Source organism: Stigmatopora nigra, chromosome 11 (assembly GCF_051989575.1).
Source record: "Stigmatopora nigra isolate UIUO_SnigA chromosome 11, RoL_Snig_1.1, whole genome shotgun sequence".
NCBI classification, from domain to species: domain Eukaryota; kingdom Metazoa; phylum Chordata; class Actinopteri; order Syngnathiformes; family Syngnathidae; genus Stigmatopora; species Stigmatopora nigra.
Genome location: NC_135518.1, coordinates 5185062 through 5207942, shown reverse-complemented (window position 1 = coordinate 5207942; position 22881 = coordinate 5185062). Strand labels below are relative to the sequence as shown.

Sequence of the window (22881 nt, the reverse complement as noted above, 5' to 3'; positions counted from 1 at the left end):
TTTTTCTTTGAATTGAGGAATATAAAAAAATCCTGACTTTGTAAAACTTCAGTATAAAGTTTAATGTCCATTTTTGGAAAACTTCAAGCACACCTTTCACTCATCATCACCACAATAAAAACTCACATCAACATTTTTAGTCTGCTCTTAACTTAGAGTAAATGACATAAATTTGGCAGGGACCGTTGCGAGGAGCTAAAACCGATGACGCTGAAAGAGGCACAAAAATGTTATGTATTGAAGTAGTTTTGAGGATGGAGTGTGACATTAAAGGTTATGATATTTTGTCATGGGCACATTGTCAGTAGTACTGTGGAACACAATACATGCTGACCTAAACTATTAAAAAATAATAATACAAAAGCAGTAATCTGACATAAGGAGCGAGGCAATGATCACACATCCTGTACATTCATGGCCTCCTGTGGCCAGGTGTATGTGTCAAGTGTGAATGAATCATAGTCTGGGCTGTAGATATGAGAGAGGACAAATGCCTCTTTGTCCTTCGGTTCTGGGTATAGCGAGGCCATGTTATTCTTGTATGCATAGTTGACTATCTGGACACACAAACAAAAAAATAATTAGGGAGTTGCATTTGTTGCTAGTGCGTTTAGGCATGAACTGTGTTTGAATGACTGCTATTATATTTCCCATAAATAATTTGAATTTTAACAAAATAACAATTGAATATATTATTTCATGTCAAACCTTGACAGCGATTTTAAAGGACACCTCTCTGATGGTGCTGAGAGGTGGGTAGAGTCGCCCCTCGGCCAAATGCTCTTCAGTCACCATGTCAGCGATAGCCTGACAAACAAGCACAAAGCAAAGAAAAGGCTAGAAATGATCTAAAATGAAGGTCAAAATAATGATAATGGAAACCTCCGCAGTGGTGAGGAAGATGTCATCGGATATGTGGCGAACACCACAAGCGATGACACCCAGTGCCACACCGGGGAACACGTAGGCATTGTTTCCTTGGCCGGGGTAAAACCAGCGGCCGTCGGGCAGAGTCACTTTGTTGAATGGACTCCCGCTAGCAAAGATCCCGCGACCCTAGTTTTAAATAAAACAAACAAACATAATAAGTTTCATAACCCCAAAGTTTTTGTCTCACATAACCACCAGGCTGCAAACGTAAAATTTGGTTCCTACCTCTGTAAGAGTGTAACACTGCTCTGCCGTACATTCGGCCTTGCTGGTGGGGTTGCTAAGAGCAAAGATGATGGGCCGCTCGTTATTATCCGCCATGTCCAAAATAATCTTCTCGGTGAATGCACCTGCGATGGCTGCGACTCCTTCACATTCATAAAAATAAAGAATAATGTTATATGTTGGCCATACTGCGTTCATGTTTGCTGCCACTGTTGGTGATTTGTTTTGCAACCAATGCAGAAAAGAATGCATTGGATTAGATTACACATGCAAATTATTGTTCATACCCATTAAAATATATAAATGAGCCTATCCATAAGATTAAGCAAGTAAAACTGATTGTTTTACATAGTTTCCATTTTGATAGATGTCATGCCACAAATTATCGCCTGCTGTGTGATTCGACCTGAATCATTAACCTCTGCACTTGGAATCAATGCGCACCATTACCGTTTGTATGACTGACACCACCATGTGTCAAGGTAGCCTAGAGGACATGTGTGGCATCTGTGAGACTTGTGGGCTACCATAAGCCTAGGAAAACCTGCTCAACAAAGCACTCCAAATGATAGGTTCACTAATAGGTATTCCCAAATGCACACACAAATAAGAGAGACAAAACAAATAACAAAAATAAAAAATAAAACACAAAAATAATGAACTATTTAAGATTAGGCCACCTATTAGTGGGTGTATGAGCTACTAATTGTTCAAAATGTTCTCAAATTTAAGTAAAAAAACATGGAATCACTGCAAATAAAGACAGATAATTAAAATATAAATAGTCCAAAAGGGTGATTGTCCACATTGAACACTATATTCTATGGCCTCTATACAAGCTCAAACAATGTTGTGTGTTTTTGCATTAACTGGATGAAATAAAAAAGGGCTTAAGTTACATAGCATTTGGTTCAGGGAGAGATGACAATCGTCATATAGTGACTTCTGAATCCCACTCACCGATGATGGCAGTGGGCTTGATGGTGTGGACAGCCTCCTCCAAGGTCTTCAAGTGGGGATGGTCATGCGCAAACTCTTCCTTCTCATGGTTCAGATGATTTCTCCCCTGAAAAAGAAGCGTTTGTTTATTAATCACAGCTGCCAAACGTCGAAAATCATATTTCGTAGTGGGTAGAGAGAATTTTCAGATTTTGTGACCCTTTTTCTGAGTTGCATTTACCAGCCATGCATACAAAAATAGCACAATGTCTTCAAATTTTCTAATGGTTTTCAAATACTTTCCTTTTATCAATAGTAAATTCTTTCAAAGAAATAAAAAATACAAACAGCAAATCAACATTTATAGCTAACACTGTTTGAAACAACTAATGAAAATGGTCGTTGATAATGAAAAGCATGGAACCATACCCTAACATTCAAAATAATTCAACGTTTTGCCAATGTGCAAAATGTAAAACGTATTTAGAACAAGACATTTCTTATTTATTTGTCATGGTAAGTTAAAATTGTGACTTTTTTCATTTAATTTCCTGAAAAAAAAACATTACTTTTTCTTCCAGTAGTTTTGATACAAAATGTGTATTTAGTAGTTTGGTAAAAGCTGCCGTGGTAAACCACATAAGATTCTTAGAATTTGACAGCTCTTCTTAAGACAAAGCATGTGCTTGATGGTTTTACCTTCACAATGAGACCTTTGGAGTCCACCATCCAGATCCTTTTGGCAGCTTCATCTCGAGACAAGCCCTCCTTTGCCATGGCCATCAAAAGCAGATGAGCAATGCCCAATGCGGCCTGAAATGAACAGATTTCACCAAGTTTTAATTCACTTGAAAATGCATCCAAGGAAATGTTTAAAAAAGAAAAAAAAAGAATGATCACCTCGCCGGCACCCTGGAAAACAAACTTGTGGTCCGATAGTTTGTTTTTGGTGATCTTCAAAGCTGCCAATAGCCCAGCCACCGCTACAGAGGCTGTGCCTATTTGAGAACATAGACATTACATAATATATAACATTTTTATAATGTAAAATATGTGTCTGATAGGCAACCTTGAATGTCATCATTGAAGGTACAGTAGCGATTCCTGTATTTGTTGAGGATGCGGAAAGCATTGCTATTGGCAAAATCTTCAAATTGAATCAGGCAGTTCATCCCGTACCTGCATTGCGACAGAAAATCACGTCAAGAGACCAATAATTGACGTCTCTTCCGTTTCCCTTACGTACTTTTCCGTCACGGCTTGCATGAACTCGTCGATAAGATCGTCGTATTCCTTTCCTCGGATTCTCTTGTGCTTCAAGCCAATGTATAGGGGATCATTGAGCAGGTCCTGGTTGTCCGTTCCTACGTCCAGCAACACGGGAAGGCACTGCTGCGGTCGAACTCCGCCACAGGCCGTGTATAATGCCAATTTCCCAACAGGAATACCCATGCCATAGCCTCCCAGATCCCCGAGTCCAAGGATACGCTCACCGTCTGTGACTACGATAGCCTAAATGAAGAGAAAAGTAAAGTTGAACATATGGAATCAAGGGGAAAGTTGGAGAAAAACCTACCTTTATGTTCTCTTCAGGCCAGGAGTTGAGCACAGTTGCAATGTGTCCTCTATCATGGATGGTGATGAAAAGGCCTCTTTGAAAGATACAAATGTGAATAGAAATGTAGAGCACATTAAGTCCCACAATTATTGAATATTCAAGCTAGTTTCGGAATATCCGTTGGATATACTTGTAGTGTTTAGGTCAATTTCTTTTCACTTTTTTTGCCACATTACACCTGTCTTGTAACTTTGCAAGTATTTAAATGTATTTCTACCAATAATCCTACATATTTGATCACATTTCAACTTCATTTTTGTAGCACTTTTTCCTCAGAGTAACTTCATCAATTTATTTAGTAATTTTACGTTAATTTTATTCTTTTTAAATCACGTCACTATTTCATTACACTAACAGTAAAATTGTGCTTTTGTAGATTTTTTTTCTTGGAATATTTCAAGTTTGAGGATTTTTAAATGACTATCCTTTAATTTTTTTTACTTTATTTTCTGATTTTATCATAATACTTGATAAAAATCGAAAAAAAAAACATTGTGTTGCTAATCTTACCGTGGCCTTCTGAAGGCAAGGCCATACTGTTGGCAGGCCAAGCCAACAGTGGGAGTGTAGACAATGGGCATGAACTCCTCAATATCCGACGTGAGCACTCGGTAGAAAAGCTTCTCGTTCCTGTCTTGTAGCGTCATCAACAGGATGTATCTAACAGATAACAACAAGCATTTAAAAGGCAGAAGCAACTACCATTCAAGTGTGTTTAAAATCTCTAAATATGTTTTCATTAAAAAAAAAAACAATTCTAAAATGTCTTGCAATATTACATAGCACAATTCTTATATTGATTTTTAAAAATAACTTCATTATTGAGTGCAGTACATGCTTCAGGATGTTTTTTTTATAATTATAATCCCGCATTTAAGCAGGTTTGAACTTAAATTGGTTTGTATTAAACAAACCAAATGTTTTAGTAAAGGCAATATACATTAAAAAATAATATTTTTTCTTGACTGTAAAAATAAATTGATTGATATGAATGTACTACTACTGTCCATTTTTAGTTTTGTTTTAAAAAAAATGACATAAATATCACAATGATCATTTTAAAGTGTGAAATCAGTATTAACAGCACAAACATCTCATCACTGTAGTTAACCATAATTATTTTTGAATTATGTCCAATGTTCAAGACTTATGTTCTCACTTGTCCAGAGGATTGACGCGCGTTTCATAACTCTTCATGACGCGAAGCACTTGGACATCCTGGGACAAAAAGCATGGTGGAAGCAGGCCATGGATGCCCAGCTGCAAGCGTTCTTCCAGAGTGAACGCCATACCCTAAAAGAGAGGAAATTAACGCAAAATTGAAACCAAATTAGAAAGAGTAGTTCCATATTTCTTGAGTTAATTTATGTTTTTAAAAGAATAATGTACAGCAAGACTCAGGTTGGTTCGCGGCCCGCTTTAACATCAATTTGATTTCAGGTGGGCCGGACCATTCTAGATATAATATTTAGATTTTTTTTATTTATAAATGGATTAAAAGAACTGGATTAAAAATCCCTGAATATTATTTTTTGTATAGATTTAAAACAATGTTTATTTTAGTTTTTTTTAATATATATTTTTTGATTTTACAAAATGATTTTTGAATTAAAAACAGAGAAAAATTGATTGTAAAATGACAATTATTGTTTTAAAAGGGGGAAAATTAGGACATTTAATATACATATATACTCTTCAATTGAATTTGATCCTAAAACAGAAAGTCGGCACTCTTGATTTACTTTCCCGGGCCACACAAAATGATGCGGCGGGCCAGATTTGGCCACCGGGCCGCCAGTTTGACACGTAATGCACAACAATAGTTTTCAACTGGTGGGAAAAAAACACACATCGTTAAGACATGTCTTATTTTCCCAAAAGTACATTTTTCATTGTATAAAAATGTGTCATAATCTATGACCAAAGCAGTAACAAATGATGCATTAGTCTTACAAAACACTGAGCACGTGGACTGTGTAGTTTAAGTGTTGACAGGTGTGATAGTGATGCTATTAATTCTGTCCAATGGTGTGGGAGACTCAAACTACTCCCCTTGTCTCAACTTTTTTTGCCCTCTCAATGCCTGCACGATGAAATTTCCTCCTCCAAAGGAATGCCTTCCACTGTAAAAAGTTGTCCAACTTGCCTGCCTCATTGTCCTAGTATTGCAAGCAGAGGACTAAAGAGTAATTGTTTTGACTCCAAACAACCACGGGTCGGTCACAAGTGTTTTAGACCTTTGAAACATGGACACTGTTGCAAATTACTTTTCTATTATTCTTTTTATACACATATTATCGCATCATGTGTTCTGGGCAATAAAGAAAAAGAAGGATCTCGATTTCTAACACAAGTTTAAATCAATTGGAAAAATACTGTAACGTAGAATAGAAGTTTAGAGATAGCGTTGATTTACAAAGGCAGAATTTAATCCAAGGCCATAAAATGACGCTCACTGTCCAATTTTTTTTTCAAACTCATTTCCTGACCGACGTTTTCCACAGTGAGTCATCGCACAAACGCTGACTTAGAAAAAACTGTTCCTCATGTCAACTAAAACCAATAAAAGTATGCAACGTTAGCCACTGCCTTGCTCAACACATCCCAAATAATAACGGGGTTGATGTTTCCTGTTTTATTTCAGTGGTGAAAAACACACCCGGAAAAAAACGCTCATCAGCCATCGTGGATGTTTAGCCTGGATCAATTTGGAAAGTCAATCTTTGCAGGAAACGTATTACAAATGTTTTCAGATTAAAGAAACAAGCAGCAAATTTAAAATGTGAAAAATGCATTTTGTTAATAAAGATATGATCACTGAAATAACATACAGATTCACTGTTGTTCAGCATAATGATGCATATTTGTTTAAATGACCCACCACCATATTTACCAACTAGAATGATTTACTTTCCCGGGCCACACAAAATGATGCAGCGGGCCAGATTTGGCCCCCGAACCGCAACTTTGACACATGCGCTCTATTTGATCCCTAGTAACAAACTCATTCAAAATCACATTAGGATGATGCAAATAGGTACATGAATGGAAGTGTGAAAGATGAAATGAGGGGCCCACCTTATTGAGGTGGGGGTTCCTAGTGATGTCATAGCCGCGTTTCTTGGTGCTAACGCTGCCTTTACATCTGGCTCCGCCGAGACAAACCCTCGCCGCCTGGAAGGGTAGCCCACTGGCCGCCGCAATCGCGGTGGTCGTGCGTCGAAAAAGATGTAATGCCGATCTCCCTGTCAGCGAATTCATGTTGCCTGCGCTCATAAACACAAAACGCGCAAGTCACAAACTGGTAACAAGAAGCCGCAACAACGTCATTGATACCGACCCCTGTAAACAACCTGTTTTGGTCGTGAAGCTTGTTACTCATACATTTGTAAGAAAACGAATCCAGCTTTTTTTCATTTGAAAATAAAATGTATAAACATAAAATAACCATTAATTCAGATATGTATTTTAAAAAAAGGGCTGATACTGCTAGCAAGCGGCTAAAATAACGGATCGTTTATGCGTACAACAGTAGCGCATCCGTACACTTACCTGGTGTGTGCTGATGTGAAGCCGCCTGTTCGGGACGCGTTTACTCATTAGCGGCTTCCGCTGATCCGAATCGATACCGGTTTCTCGGACAGAATGGATTTTAGAGGTTGGGTCTCGTATCAACAGCTGATCCGGAATCATTTGACATTGACTGTAAATACGTTCTACACAAAGAGATGACACAGTGGTAGTGGCCAGGGTTAATGAATTAAATGGGGTAAATCAGAGCTTTCTTTATTTGTCAATAATTAAAACAATTCTCTGTCACATTTATTGAATACAATAGCCTTTTTGGTAACCTTTTTCTAGCATAAAAGACGCGCTGGGGCAATGGGACAAGTCACTTGTAAGCCATTTTATGGCGGAGCCATTTGACACAATATTATATGTAAGCGTATATTACTTTGAAATAAATGTTAATTGCTCACTTTTGGGACGCAGTAGAGCAGTATCAAAGTAACATAAAATACTACAATACACATTTTAGTCACTTTTATCTTTATAATATGCTGCAAGATGGCCACTTGCAACTATAACCGCTGACTGTACATTAACACATCTAGTCTCACAAATATGAAAACTCCGGTACAGACCATTACGAACCTTATTCACACTTCATACCAATAAGCGGCAGTAATGCAACCTAATGTTTCATGAAATCTGCGAGTAAACGACAAAGAAGAAACACATGCTAGGGACGCACTTCTGTATCTAAACACAGCCTAAATAACTCCAAATATACAACAACAATCTTAGAAATATTCCCCACGATCTCTTAACATATCAACAAAAGTTTGCAAGCCCTTGATACCGAGTACCATCGGGACTAGCGTTAGCCTTCATGTCAAATCTGTCGGTGGATCTTTTCTTCCTCAACTTTGAAAAATCTGAATGAAATTAGGACAATCATGTCAGCCAAGGAAAGGGCTTTATCCCCGGGCGAGATGCGGAAAAGGCTTTATAAAACGTTGAGAGATCGAGGAGTCCTGGACACACTCAAGGTAAATCGTCAGGGTTGTCATCTGTAGTCAACGTCTTCATGTTTTTTTTCTATTCCTTCCTTCTATTTAAGACTCATCTGCGTAACCAGCTCATTCACGAGTTAAAACCTGCACCATTAAACGGAGCAGAAGCATCTGTGAGATCCAATTCTCTTTTCATATCAGCCTGTAACAACATAGTGGCCGATTATTTGCGAAGCTCAGGCTATGAGTACTCCTACTCTGTATTCTGCCCAGAGAGTGGGCTTTGCAAAGAAAAGGTGAGATCTTGTCTCTGGTGTTATCATTGACACCCTGAAATCATATCTTGCTCTAAAACAACTTCTGATTCCTTTGTGGCAGGTGTTCAACAAGGGAGATCTCCTCCAGGTTCTTAAAATCGACCCCGAGTCGCAACTTTTTAAATCTATGGTAATAAACAGCAAAAGATTACATTTGTATAAAGGAATGGTGATAATACAGATTTGTATATCAGTGTTGATCTCTATTTTGTTTTCTTACAGTCGCCGAGCATTGATGATACAGGTATTGTGTGCACATTGTTATTAGAGATATAATTATTATTCCCCATTATAATCATGTGATCAGAAATCGGGCCCAATCACATCATTTAAAGGAGATCAGAAGTGTGGAAAAATGATTGGTGTTTTAAAATGGGTTTATTTTTTAGATTTTAGTACCAACTCAATGGGTGCCATTGCTATATGCACCTGCATAATCCAGAGGTTTAAGAATATTGTTAATGCAGGTATTTATTTACACTACTGGAACAATTTTTTCATAACAAAAGAAAACAACCTGAAAAAAAAGATTCCAATTGAGATAGCTCTATTCATCACTTAAGATGTTCAACTGACAAATGTGGGTTTTCTCTAGGTGCTCCTATTTCCTCCCACATTGTAAAAACTTCCATGGTAGGCTGGTGGGACACTCTAAATTGCCCCTAGGTATGAGTATGAGCGTGGAGGATTGTCCATCTCTTTGTGCCCTGTGACTGGCTGGCCACCAATTCAGGATCTCCCACCTGGTGCCGTTAATTGGCTGGGATAGGCTCCAGCACCCCTCGCAACACTTGTGAAGATAAGCGTTTGGGAAAATGAATGAATACATATCCAGTCAAAATGTATTCCCAAACCTTTTCTTCTGATTATAACTAATTTGGACCAACAAATGATTAATTAATTTGTTGCTGTACTGTAATAACTGTCCAATACGGTAGCTAATTTACCAATTTCGTCATACGCAGCTGGGTATGATGACAATTAGGCTTTTGTCGAGTCAATGATGATGACACAGCCTATGTCCAATTATTATTATTAATAAATAAATATTGGAATAACTGTTGAAATTGAGGCAAAATATATTTGGGTATGCATTCTTCTCCCTCTTTAATACATTTCTGTGGTATCGGCTCAGGACTTAAGGTGACTTGGATGCCAAATAATGTGATCGAGACAAGTCTTTCACACATAATTTATGTATCTTATATTTTCCTTTAAGGCTTTTTAATACAACTGGTGTCATACCTCACTGACCGTCAGAATCTGAGTCAGCAGCGAGATGCGGATACTCAGACAATAACCTCATCAAGTTACGAACAGTCTCTTGGTATGTTGATTACTTTAAAAAAAAAAATTGAACTACATGTGTGTCCATGTTTAATTTGCCCTTTCTTTATTTCCATTCCCAGTCGAAAAGATGAAAATGATCGACAAAGAATACGAGAATGTGAATTACAGTGGGGAAAGGTGGTTTTCTTTCCAGTCTAAACTGTCTTCCTACAAGAGAGAATTAGAATCCCAGATGCAGACTGAAATGAGCACAAAGGTACTGGGAAGAAAATCATTGCATCTGTTTTCTTCCTAACACATTGTCTTTTATTCCTTAAGCTTCAGCATTTTAAAGAAGTTGAAATCACTAAGGTTAAGATGGAGGAAAAGGTGCTGTTTCAGAAAGAGTTTGACAAGCTCAAACAAGAACAGGAGAGAAGTTACGAGATGAAGATCAAGGTGTTAAACACCAGGGAAAAACACACCATTGAACGGCTTCAAAAACAACAAGAGGTAAAAATCTTTAATTCTTTTTCTTCAATCTATTTGGATGGATCTTATTGTCCAACTTTTTCATCAGATCGAGGAAAAAAACATCTATATGCAGAGGCAAATGGTGCTAAAGGAAATCGATACGCTGCGAAACAGAGAAAATGAGCTGAAGTTGCGCATGGAGGCTTTTGAAGAGTATGTTTTATTTAATCATAAAGTCAAAAAATTAATACTTGGTCTTGTCAATGACAAAAATGATGGAATGCAGGACTTGTAAAATACAAGAAGAGAAGGTGAAGACTGGGGAAGACCTGATGAGGAGGCGAGAGCTTGCAGTGAAGACAATGGAAGAGATGTATGACCAAAAGTTGAAGAATGAACTTTCGAGGTATTCAGCAATTCATATTTTTAATTGTAAATCCTTGACAGCCATACTCAAAATTTAAAAGTATAAAAATACATGAAAATATGTGCCCTTGTTAGTAATTTCACCACTTTTCAAGTACAAAAAGTCTGATTTTTTTGACAACATTGTTACGTCGTTACTAATCAATGACAGTATGCATGCAAAGGTTTAGCGGAAAGCCATATGCACCAATTAAATGAGCCACACATGGCACCCGAGGCATAGGTTCCTTACCCCTGTTATAGGCTAAGTGACTATTTTTGGTCATTAAAGCTTAACCTCATCCATGCCTTCCAGATATGTGAACATCAGATTTAGAGTTATGTAGCATGAAGGGTTTAACAATAATTCTGTGATTCGGGACTTTAAAATTTGGAGAAAAAAAATAATATAAAAGGAAACAAGTTGATTGCAAGTCACATTATATATATATTTTGCAATATTCATATCTGCATTGAGCTTTCAAAGTGCTTTTGCATGTTGTTTTTTTTTGTCGAGTTTGACCAGCTTTGTTCAAAAAGTGAAAACTATTTCAATTATCTTTTACATGCGATTTTAGTTATCAGATGGATCTGAAGGAAGATTACAACAAGAGAACAGAGCAACTAACAGCGAGTGAGAAGCAAAACAGAGGTAAATCTTTAAAATAATGCATTGTTTTTTTTTTTAGGTGTGAGCACATTCTTTTTCTTTCTTAGAGGACACTGTTCGCATTCAAAATGATTCAGAGGCTATTAAATCCAGATTAGAGGAGTACAATAAAACTAGTTCAGAGCGGAAGCGACTGCAGGTAATGGAATAAAACTTTGAAATAACATCACAGTTTTAAAAACACCCACTTTGAGCGATCACAACAATGTACTACGTCTTTTAGTTGGATCTGGAGGCAGCACAGCAGCAAACAAGTCTGCTACGACAGCAAAACGACTTGCTGAAGGAACGTCTGGAGAGCATGAACGACTTCCCCATTTTGAAAGAGGAGAATGTACACCTGCGTGGACAATTCAATCTTCTGAAGAAACAACTGGAGGATGCACAAGAGGAGAATCGGCGTCTTAACGCAGGTGAGGAACAGATGTTATAGAAGCCAGAATTCCATTTTAAGCTACGGATGTTCTTGCATCTGTCTCAGAATTGCGCAAGCCCTCCGATGCGCAGCTGGCCTTGCAGGCGGAGCTCCTCAAGTTGCAGGACACTTGCAAACTGGAGGAACAAGAGTTTGCCAATCACAAGAATGTGCTTCAAAAGCAGCTACAGTTTGAGGTAACGTACTTAGAAGCCTCAAAATGTATGTATATATGGATTCTGGAATAACCCATATTGATCTGTGGTAGGTGGAGCGATGTGGTCAGCTGAATATGAAGCTGAAGGAGTGTGAGGAGAAGCTACAGTGGATGACCACGCTGGGGGAGGACCTCAAGACGCAGCTTCGACAAACGCAGCAAGGTTTTTTATTTATTTATTGGCTGCTATCAATGTGGCTAGACGTGCAAACCATTTGAACTGGCTCTTCCCATTCGAATGGATCACATAACGATCCACATCAATCGCACTTAAAGATGACTTCTATTGTTTTATAAGTGTTATTTCAAATTTCTTTCATGTTTCTTTTTTTCCTCCCACATTTCAATTTTATTTAAAATATTCAATCTGAATTAAAACTCCCAATTCAAATAGATTGAGCATTTTATTACCGTCAATATCACTGAAAAGATACATACACCTTTTTTATTCGTTTTTTAAAAATGTATTTAAATTGTATGGAATCAAAAGATCATCTGCTTTTTGAAAAGTATATTTTATTATTATTATTTGTTTTTAATTATACATTTTATTGAACCCTATTCCACTTTCCACCTTTCGCAACTTCATTTCAATTTATTTTATTTCAATAAGATCGCTACAAGCCCTCCTTGTTCAAATGGATTGGACGTCTATTAACACTGAAACTTTAAATAGTATATATTTTATATATTTCAATTTGAGACCATTTAAGTTGTTTTCTGTGCAATTTTATATCACATCTCTATTACTATATACCATCCTTTATCCACAGCTCTTGAAAACGAAGTTCTTCTCAACCCCAAACCGTCAGTCATCGACTGCTCCATTTTGGACTTCAGGAACGATGGGGTGGTCTCCCCCAACATTTACTCAGACCGCTTTACCTCCATCCCCGGCCCGGCCTATGAGCCCGTCAGTGATCTCGGCCGCCTGGTGAAAGGCGACGCCAACTCTGATTCGGAAATTCTGGCGGGATGTAACATTCGCATGCAAAAGCTGGAGAAGAAGGCTGAAGTTTTGGGGGAAATTTACAAAAAGCACCAGCAGAGGGCAGCTCGAGCTAACGTCTCACGAAGGCGTCCAGCGACACCTTCCAGTCGGGCTGACTCTCCCATGCTGCCGTTGACATCTGACCTCTCCCAGCCTTATACCGCCCATCTGTCAAAGTCTTTGAGACGACCACTTTCACCTAGGAAAGTCAGAACCCCCTCCCCGCTGTCCTACGACTTGCCAGCTGCTCGGCACAAAGTAACCTTTTCTCAAGAGCCCCTTCACAAGTCTTATGGAATCAGCAGTCTTTCATCCACTGAAATACAGGACCAGCAGTCATTCTCACATCTGTCTTACCCCACCTGGATGAAACTTTGTGTAGATTCAACAGAAGGTACTTAAAAACACTTAAGGTCATACTTCATTAGGCTGAAGTTTCTGATAGTAGGGTTTACATTAGCTTTATTCTATGAATATACACACATTACTTGGTTTATTATCCGAGCCACTTATGCTCACCAGGGTCGCTGTGGGAGGTGCTGGAGCCTAGGCAAGCTGACAGGCAGGGTACACCCTGAATTGTTTGCCAGCCAATTACAAAATTACATGGAAACTAACCACCATGTTCGCACACACTTAAAGCCGGTAAAAGATAAAATATATATATATATATATATATATATATATATATATATATATATATATATATATATATATATATATATATATATATATATATATATATATATATATATATATATATATATATATATATATATATATATATATATATATATATATATATATATATATATTTAATAGTAACTAAATGTTGTGCTATTCATTAATTCTATATTATTATCATTATTACCCATTTATCTACTTGTTAATTCATCAACAGTAATATTTTACATTGTAAATAATTGTGGATGGTATTACTCATTTATTTTATGGTTTTATAAATATATTACCATTTACTATTATTTTTAATGAATGGTATGCATTAAGATATTTAATGTAATTTCTAATGTAAATCGTGTTTATAGTGTTTTGCATTTGCATTTATTTATTATGGGATATGATAACCTTATTTAACTCAGTCACAGAGATAGGCGTCCAATGCTTTTTGACATGGATTGGGCAAATGAACAAATATATGTCTTTTCATAAAGCTTGTAACGCTTTAATTTGTGAATTCTTCACTTTTGGCAGAAGTGGCTTCGTCACCATGGTTGCAGCCACATAACAGCCGCTTACCCAAGGCCCCTCGTGATGACCCCTCCAGCTCAGGTGAATTGTCTCCTGGGCTAAGCCCACCTCGCAGTCCCCAGCTCAAGAGCACCGCTCGCAGGTACGGTTTGGTGTCGCTTTATCTCCTTCCTTTTTGAATTATTATTGTGAAATGCATACGTGTGCACGTATTTGCATAACTTGGCAGTGAATAATTTTCCTTTCAGAGCTACACGTCGACAACGCGTCTCTTCCAGCTCGCATTCCTCGCCTCAGCCAGAGAGGATACACGTTGAGGATCTTGCTGGCATTTCACCAGGTAGCCCAAAGTAGTCCTGCTTCTTGTTATTTGCTTTATTTGTGTTTATTTTATTAACATTCACAGGCCAAAACTTTTGTGTTAGTCAAAAAGCACTTTGACTGATGAGGATATAGTGTCAAAGTGATTTGCTTGGCTTGATGGTGGAAAAGCACTATACAAGTGTATTACCATTTAACAAAAGGAATTCAGAAGAGATTTGCTGTTTTTACATAGTTAAAAGGTAGTATTTTAATCCTTGTCTGGCCAGAAAATAGACAGTGGCTATCTACTGTGCAAAATGTGGAAAGAATGATTTCATTCTTATTAATATGGACCGTAAATTTCAAGTAAATTAACAAATAAAACTACAATTACAATTTTGAAAGCTGAAGTACAAATGCCAAATAAAGTACATTAAGGTACAAATGTTTCATAATTAGTTGATAGTTTGAAACTGAAGGTAATTGTCATTCATTAGCCTTCTTTTTAAATATGTTATTTATTAATCTACTTGCGCACATCTCATCTCATTTTCTGAACCGCTAGGGTCGCGGGGGTGCTGGAGCCTATCCCAGCTGACTTCGGGCCAGAGGCTGAATTGGTGGCCAGCCAATCGCAGGGCACGAGGAGACAAACAACCATTCACGCTCATACTTAGGGGCAATTTAGAATGTCCAATCAGCCTACCATGCATGTTTTTGGATAGTGAGAGGAAACCGGAGTACCCGGAGAAAACCCAAGCAGGCCCAGGGAGAACATGCAAACTCCACACAGGTGGATGTGACCTGGATTTGAAAGTAGGGCCAACCTACTTGTGTACAATCATTTTTTTTTTTTTTTATTTTCTATCACAAATGATTTTAACAGAGTTTCTTGTTGGATTTTCTTTGCATCATGTGAGCTTGTGTGTTTGCGCCCAGAACTTACCACAGCAGTCAAGATGAAGGGCCGCTGATTATGTATTCTCCACTGCTTCTCTGGCCTCGTTTAGGAGGGTTGGTGGGCTAAGCATAAAAGATCCTTTTGTGTGTGTATCCCTCTAGAACCCGGCCACATTCCAGAGCTTCTCCTGGACACTGCTGTCCCTCTCTCTTCTTCCGAGGCCCCCGGCGGCCCCTCCATCCCCTGCCCACAGGACCTCCCGGAAGCAGACTCGCCGGGTCAAGCGGGTAGGTTTAAGAAAACACCTGACATGAACTACTGTCATGAGAAAATAATCTCCTACCTTTTTTTTTTCCTCAGCCTCCCAAATCTTAACATCCATAGAGGATGAAGAGCAGCGATGGGAGGAAGAAAGAAAAGAAAAGCAAGAATTGCGGCGACGGGAACAAGAGGAGGCCAAAATGCGAGAACAACAGGAAGCGGAGAGACTGGAGAAAGAAAGTGTAATTGACCAACTAACTCTTTTTATTTTTCCGTCATAACCCCTTGTTTTATTGACTGACTACGTGTGTGCTTGTCTAGCTTTTACAACAACTAGAGGGGGAGCAGGAGCAAGAGAAGGAGGAGCTGGAGGAGGAGGAGGAGAAAAAAGTGGAAGATGAAGACATAAGGCAAGAAGCAATAGTCCCAAAAGAAAATCATTTGGAGAAGTACATGAAGATTGTATCAGATGCCCGGGAGAAAAAACAAGATGAGGTGAGATAAGTAGTGCAGTACTGCAGAATTAACTCACTGGCTGCTATTGACTGCAATAGACCATTAATCTATTTGAATTGGGAGAGGCTATCAGCATAAGGTCACTGCCCAGTTCAAATGGATTGTATGTCACCTATAAATCCTTATCTTTATTTATGATTTTGTCATGATTTGTAGTAGTTTTTTTATCTAGTTGTAGACAACATTTGCACTATTTTTTAAAAGTTGTATGGGATCCACAGTGAGCTCATAATTGGGTGAGTGGTGAAGGGCAGGACTTGTGTTGTAAACACTGAAGTAAAACAAGAACAACTAAAACGCCCTGAATATTAACTTTTAAAATGGTGAAAACCTATGCTTGACCATTTAGAATTGTGTTGGATATATTTCCAATTCTTAAAATCTATTGAAATATTAGGGCCATTTAATGAACAATTGGAATGCAGTTCTTACCTGTAGCTCCTTTTAACAAAGTTATTTTTTTGGTGCTGAGTTATTCTTGCAATACATTTAAGAATATTAAAACTGCAATAGATTAGCTTTGATGGTTCCTCTCAAAGCGTGCAAAGGCTGCTGGCAGCCATGTTTTTGCAAAAATTTAAGTGTATGGCTAACGTAAACAATTCATTCCTTTGGTGTCACAATAAGAGTTAATATATCTAATTCATTTGAATGTTTCTGTGTATGCCATGACTTTTGAAATTGTCTTCATTTTTTTCTTTTTTAGAGCTCTGCTAGTGAAAACCACGTGAGCCAAGAAGTCCTGAGTTTGTCTGAAGAGAAAGATAATAGGTATGGCTTTGGTGATTCATTTTAAAGATTCATACATAATCCTCCACAATCCATCCCCTGAACATTTTAATTTTGTTGTGCTTTCTCTTGTCCTATTTTAATTTAATTTTTTTTCCCATGATAATTCCCATTTAATGAGCTTTTTTTTGCTTTCACAGCATTGCTGCATATTCGCACAAGGATGGTGATGGTGAAGAGGATTTTTGGTCGAACTGGTAATTTTCTAGTGTGTTTCTTTTGAATAATGTAGATGGCACTTCAGGTATTTGTTGTTTTTTTAAAGACATTTTTTATATTGTTTTATTCAAGGCAAAATTTAGTTTTTCAAAAAAACAATACAATTGATACTAAAATACGAGAACTTTTCCCGTATTTATGTAACATGAGAAAACAGGAGCAATTAGGAAGCTCCAAAAAGAAGATTTGGGTCAACAATGACCAAGATTTTTTCACTGTGAAAATTGTTTTAGATGCATTTAATAATATCGTGGCTGCCCCTGTAGTCAAACATCCTGGTCCCCCCAAGAAATTCATAGCTCCATAGTGGCCCGAAACAAAGATAACTTGATGTAGATTAAGACCATAATGAACACATTACAGTGTATTAGATTTTCACTTTAAAAAACTTTATTTAAAAAAAATAGTGTCAAGCCAGTTTGTGTTTGTTGTATTCTTCCTTCAAAACATGATGTTGGTTTGTTCTTCCTTCTTATTGATTGATAGGTAGCAATATTTTCTTCATACTTTTGGTTGACCTGCTGTTTTCCACTTGCCAGACACACTTTGGCTACCGTATTTTAACGTTAAAAACGTGTATCGGGAAGCCCTTTGACAGTAATAGAAAATACATGTAGAAAATGCTGACTATAAAGATTTACATGCATTAGTATAAAACAATCTAGATCAGGGTTATCCAAACTTTTTTTCTCTGGTCATCACTCAGTTTGTTATTGAAGGCAATAGACATCCATTTTGACACACCCAGTCAAATTGGATTGGACATCTATTTCTGTCAATATCAGTGAAACATTTATACACACTGCCAGCCTTCCTAGTTAAAATGGATTAGATAATACTGTGAGGTATGAGGATATTGCAATACATATAATTTGGCTTTAAAACAAAGATGAATTGCAAATTAACTGTGGGCCACATTTGATTGCAAGTAAAAAAAATATATGGAATCACTTGATAGCACTGTTGAAAAGAATTTCAGAAAAAAAAGTCAAGGGGCCGCAAAAATTAAACAAAATCCCAACCAATATCACTCAGTTGATCACACTGAATTATTTTTATATAAGTTTATTTATGTAAAAATAAAATACTGTAATTATAGTTCCTTACATTGATTGTAAACTAGAGGTACAATTTAATTGACTTCCTCTATCTGGTGTTCAAGCTGAGAAATGCAACAGAATGTAGGCTAAACTTCAGCTTCTATGTAGACTACGTATATTCAATTATATTTTCATCATGAGCTACGAGCCATTAAAACTGGACAGTGGGCCGCAGTTTGGATAACCTTGAGCTAGATTACTGTGTGAATTATTTGTACTGAAAACAAGAAGAGGCGAACATTTCCTACTTTACAAAATCAATGTGTGGCCTTGTATCATATCTGCATTCATTCTTTATGCTAAGAAAATAGCACAATGTTTTTGCAGCAGCTAATATGATTTAAAAAAAATACACAACAATATTTGTAACATCAAATTCCAAGGTAGTTATAGAAAAACGATGAAAAAAAGTGTTAAAAAAAAAGAATTGTACACAGGTCACACCTTCACACTTGTTCCATTGGTGCCAAAGAACACTTCAGGTTTGATAACACTGTAACTTACTAAGTTTCAATTACTAGTCATTTAACTAAAATAACTAACATTAATTAGGGCTCAAATACTTTGTTAAAATTCTTGACTGTCGATCATAATTAGCAATCTAATGTTATGGCCAACATTTGCATGCTGTAATGTAGAATGTGATGAAACTGTCCACAATATTGGGTACACCTGCTAGATTCAGTCCAAAAGTAATGAAGTATTAATCTTTGTGAAACTAAAACATTCACCCAAAGTGTGAATTTAAAGCCCTTTTAGAATCTAAACAGTAATAGTCTAGCTCCATTTTTACATTTGGACTGTTTTCCAAAAATAGTATATTTCAAAATGTTGGAATATTAAAGAAAAGTAGAATGGAAAAACTGATTAATAAAGATTCAGTAAAAAGTTGAAATTAGATTTTTTTTATTTATGTATATTTTTAGAAGCCCAGTCTGTGGTGTTCAATGATTTTTTGCAGCCATTGTTTAAAAAAAAAGCAGCCAATGGGTGAATTTTATAATATACAAATATATATTTGCATAAAATTGGTGTTAATGGATGAAAAATAAGGTCAAAAACTGTTTCAACCCCCCCATAGAAAATAATGTAGAATTGATACATTTTCGAGTTTGGTTAACTGCGTTCATCTATATCATTAATTAGAAAATACTGTGTATTGATTCTTGAGTTTTCCATTTTCAACTTCTAAATTAATCACACAATGCAACATATTTTTCAGGTATACCAAACATTCTGGCTTTACTGTGCTTCCCAAAGTCCACAGGTGGTTGTACAGTACATGCTTTTTTTAGCAGACCCCTGAGGTAGAGTTAATGTAGGCCATGAAGTTAATATTTGCACACAAGAGCACATATAACTATCTACATGCATGTATTCTACTTTTCAAACCTTTATAAGTGAAGCCACAGATTGTGTGCGTGTCATGGATCGATGGATAATTCAATGCTGCCCTGTCACACGCGCACTATGGCTCTGATTAACAATAACGTTTTAAGCATCACCATGTGAAAAGAAGGTAAAAATGACATAGAAAATGCAACAATCAATCATGTTAAAAAAAGAGAAGAAAAGCAAAAGCATCATATTGCGTGCAGAAGCTGCAGTGTTAGTTAGGTAATGTTAGTAAAGCATAAGTGGTAATTGTATGTTTTTGAATGTGTCCCTCAGCATGAATGTGTGTGTGTGTGAGATGCCCTTATGTGTAGGAATGAAGGCATTCCTTGGAGCGTGACGTGATGTCTTGTAGCTCCTGCTCCTCTTTCATTTTGATGTCTTGGTAGGCATGCATTTGACTGGCATCCTTAAGGTAGGCCCAGTTTGCTGACAGAATCATGAGGAAGTGGATCTGGAAGAGAAGGGTGAGGTGGGGGTTGGGGGTGAGCAAGTCCAAGGGAAAGCAGCAAAGCAAAAGATAGGAGTTACGAACTATGCTACGTCATGAAAAAAACGCGACTTGAACTCATTGCTTGTCATTAATGGTAATAGATGTTCGATCTATTTGAACTGCGGACAAGGCAGTTATCATCAAACATCTATTGTTTTCAATAGCAGCCAATGAGTCAAAAGAGAAGTCAGACCCTTTTGTTTGAGATGTCAAACCATTTCTAAACCTTGTTCATGTACAGTTTTTGACGATTGTATTTACATGCCATGTTAAAACAAAATGGCCATTGTTTAGCATTTTTGTCCATCTAACCATGTACAATATGGGCCTCCAGTTTTTGTACTAATCGGGGCATAAGTGTTTTCCGTAATATTTTAGAAATCTTACGTAATCCGAAAAAAATTTGATTAACGGCAAAGTATATCGAGTGATACCTGAAATTAAAGCTTTTGATGAGCACTTTTTAAATGCGTAATCGTTTTGTCAGAATAATGTATTGGGTGTGCACAATTGCCTTTTCTTTAGCCAAGTAAAGTTCTGAAATGGTCTGACATGACAAGAGTTTCATTTTAAGGTGGCGTTTCATGTTAATTATTTAAACACTAAAGAAATGACACCTGAAAAGCATTTGGGTTAGTTGAAAAGAGAGCCAGAAATTGTAAGCTTTTGGGGGTTAGTGCAGAGCGTGTGTGCAATTAATTAAAATGTGGGGTCATTCCAACCCCATGTTGATTGTGACTTTTACAGAAATAAACAAGGTAAGATTTTTCTTTTTTAACAAAACTTTATTTTATATAGAATGTAAAGGCTACAGTTTTCAAAGAAAAAAGTAATTAAATATATGGAAAATGTAAGTGACTATGAACAGACTTGCATGCAGGCTCAAATGTTAAGATAAAAAATGGCTCTTAATGGCACTTGGAAAGGAATAAAAGACAAAAATGTATAGTTGAAGCAAAACCAGCATCTGCTCGTATGTAGAAAAAATAATCTAATTACTGAAAAATATTTAAAAGGAGGTTTTAGGGCCACGCTGAAAAAAAACTGAAAAGTTGGAATGTTTAAGGACTAAAATGTAAAATTATTTACAGAAATTTAAGGAACAATTCTGGAGTAAATATAAAGAACAATTTACAGGAATCAAATCATTTTAAGAATAATGTGAATTAGAAAGTTAAAAAAAGTCCAATGATAAGTCTGAAACTAAAGCTGGACTATGAAGAGGAAAAAAATGATATTCCTTAAAGAAAATTTTGTACAAGGACAAAGTTGTAATTATACAATCAATGTTTACAAAAATAAAGAGCAGAATTGGCAAAATTTTAACAAGTTCTAACTTGTCAATGTTTTGGCACATTTTACATTGACTTGTTAGAATTACGGCTTGTAATTATATAAGGCCTCGCTTTTTGTACCAAAAAAAGTAAACATAACAAACAAACAAAACTTTTCCTGTCCAACTATATGCCTTTTTCTCATGATACCATAACTTTCATAAAACCTTTACTTTTCAGTGTGGCCCTAATATGAAAAAGGGGTTTCAAATCAGATATGTGCCTTTTCCTTGTGCGGTCAACGAAAATTACACAAGTGGTCATATGATTTAAAAAAAAAAAGGACAACTTTAAGGTCCTTCCCACAAGAAATCTCCAATCTATTATCAATGCATTGGAGCAAAGTGAATACTGACGACTAAATAATGTTTTCTCTTTGTGGATAAGAATTAAAGAATATAAATAATACTGTTTGTGGTCTTCTATAAGTAAGTGGGCCATACTAGTCATCTACAAACTCCATTCTGAAGGACAAGTGTCATTAGGCGTCCTGGCTAAAGAAAGCGCACAGTCAGCTATTTACACTAGAATTCCTGTCTATTGTTTTTAGTTGATTTGCGCTGCGCCGCGCTGTTAAAAACAACATCAGCCTCCCCCCCAAAAAACGAGGTTAAAACTTAGTGCAGCAGTCTTCTCGACTCTTAAACTTCAAAACGGCAAAGTTATAAGTGGTAGCCATCATGTAGATCAGCTGGTGAAAGAGAACAAGAGAAGGTGGTGAGAGAACATGCCCCGCACTCGGAATGTTGAGTTTAAAAAAATAAAACTTCAACTCGCAACTGGACAAATAGATGACACAGAAGTCAATTTTTGGGTGTGAGGTGCACCCTTTTGAACCATTCAAGATGCTCTGTTGACTATGTCCTCTTGAGAATTTAGTCGACTTACATACAAAAAGTAGTTTCAGTCATTTAAGTCCAGTATCATTTAGTAAAACAAGGAATAAACTTATTTTTTATCATTAATTTTGGAGTTTGGTATATTTTCATTTAAACCAAGTACTCTTTCAAATTCCTACAGTAGATTGTAAAGTGCAGTGTTCATGTTTAAGCTGCACTGTTTGGATCATATTTTCATGAAACCTGTATTTTTTAAATTTCAGACAAATTGGATCCTACTTTTGCACAATTTCCTACCAAGTTCTCACGAGAACATGTTTGATGGATTTCCAAAGTAGAAGGAAGAGGAACCATTGTATAAATTGCAAATTTCTTACCAGAGCGATCACAGTAGCTCCAGCTCCGGCACAGGCCACAATGTACAAATGATATGACAGGTAGAACTGAAAAAATACAAAAATAAATAAATAAGTACAGTAAAATGCTTAGCATAACAGTAAGGAATTCACTAATGCAATTATTTTCCAGCCCCTAC

General features: G+C 36.8%; 3 protein-coding genes across 5 annotated transcripts in view; 1 reads left to right on the top strand and 2 right to left on the bottom strand.

The window, feature by feature from the left end:
• Window positions 1-37: 37 nt before the first annotated feature.
• me3 (malic enzyme 3, NADP(+)-dependent, mitochondrial) lies at window positions 38-7558 on the bottom strand. The gene is made up of 14 exons (XM_077727782.1): window positions 7265-7558; window positions 6791-6978; window positions 4872-5005; window positions 4223-4372; window positions 3671-3746; window positions 3341-3606; window positions 3164-3273; window positions 2995-3092; window positions 2794-2907; window positions 2116-2221; window positions 1156-1298; window positions 883-1056; window positions 709-807; window positions 38-557 (listed from the first exon to the last, which is right to left on the bottom strand). The coding sequence occupies exons 2-14, from the start codon at window positions 6971-6973 to the stop codon at window positions 396-398; spliced, it is 1815 nt and encodes a 604-aa protein (XP_077583908.1). The 5' UTR covers window positions 6974-6978; window positions 7265-7558; the 3' UTR covers window positions 38-395.
• ofd1 (OFD1 centriole and centriolar satellite protein) lies at window positions 7196-22777 on the top strand. Of its 2 annotated transcripts, XM_077727781.1 has the most exons (23): window positions 7196-8265; window positions 8337-8525; window positions 8608-8676; window positions 8769-8790; window positions 9766-9873; window positions 9956-10092; window positions 10155-10328; window positions 10396-10502; window positions 10576-10695; window positions 11273-11346; window positions 11412-11503; window positions 11588-11777; window positions 11846-11976; window positions 12048-12159; window positions 12770-13381; window positions 14200-14338; window positions 14445-14536; window positions 15562-15687; window positions 15761-15903; window positions 15983-16156; window positions 16884-16948; window positions 17107-17163; window positions 22610-22777. In XM_077727781.1, coding segments are annotated over exons 1-23 (3027 nt in total). In that variant the 5' UTR covers window positions 7196-8172; the 3' UTR covers window positions 22611-22777. The 2 variants fall into 2 exon arrangements, with proteins under 2 accessions (XP_077583907.1, XP_077583906.1); XM_077727780.1 differs by lacking the exon at window positions 22610-22777 and having other exon boundaries at window positions 7197-8265; window positions 17107-17212.
• gpm6bb (glycoprotein M6Bb) overlaps window positions 17553-22881 on the bottom strand; it is a 28874-nt gene continuing 23545 nt past the window's right edge. Inside the window, exons 6-7 of one of the 2 annotated variants that reach the window (XM_077727790.1) lie at window positions 22724-22789; window positions 17553-20134 (exon numbers count right to left, since the gene is read on the bottom strand). In XM_077727790.1, coding sequence (XP_077583916.1) covers window positions 19985-20134; window positions 22724-22789 — 216 coding nt within the window. In that variant the 3' untranslated portion in view covers window positions 17553-19984. Of the gene's footprint in view, window positions 20135-21351; window positions 22199-22723; window positions 22790-22881 lie in introns of those variants that run through there. The other variant, XM_077727791.1, reaches the window with a different exon arrangement.

Coding starts and splice junctions, on each gene's coding strand:
- me3 (XM_077727782.1), bottom strand. CDS start 6,973: ATGAATTCGCTGACAGGGAGATCGGCATTACATCTTTTTCGACGCACG. Junction 3,607..3,670: donor GGCCTGAAGAGAACATAAAG/GTAGGTTTTTCT, acceptor CTCTTCATTTAG/GCTATCGTAGTCACAGACGG. Junction 2,908..2,994: donor TTTTCCAGGGTGCCGGCGAG/GTGATCATTCTT, acceptor TGTTCATTTCAG/GCCGCATTGGGCATTGCTCA.
- ofd1 (XM_077727780.1), top strand. CDS start 8,173: ATGTCAGCCAAGGAAAGGGCTTTATCCCCGGGCGAGATGCGGAAAAGG. Junction 8,677..8,768: donor CGCAACTTTTTAAATCTATG/GTAATAAACAGC, acceptor GTTTTCTTACAG/TCGCCGAGCATTGATGATAC. Junction 14,537..15,561: donor TCTTGCTGGCATTTCACCAG/GTAGCCCAAAGT, acceptor GTATCCCTCTAG/AACCCGGCCACATTCCAGAG.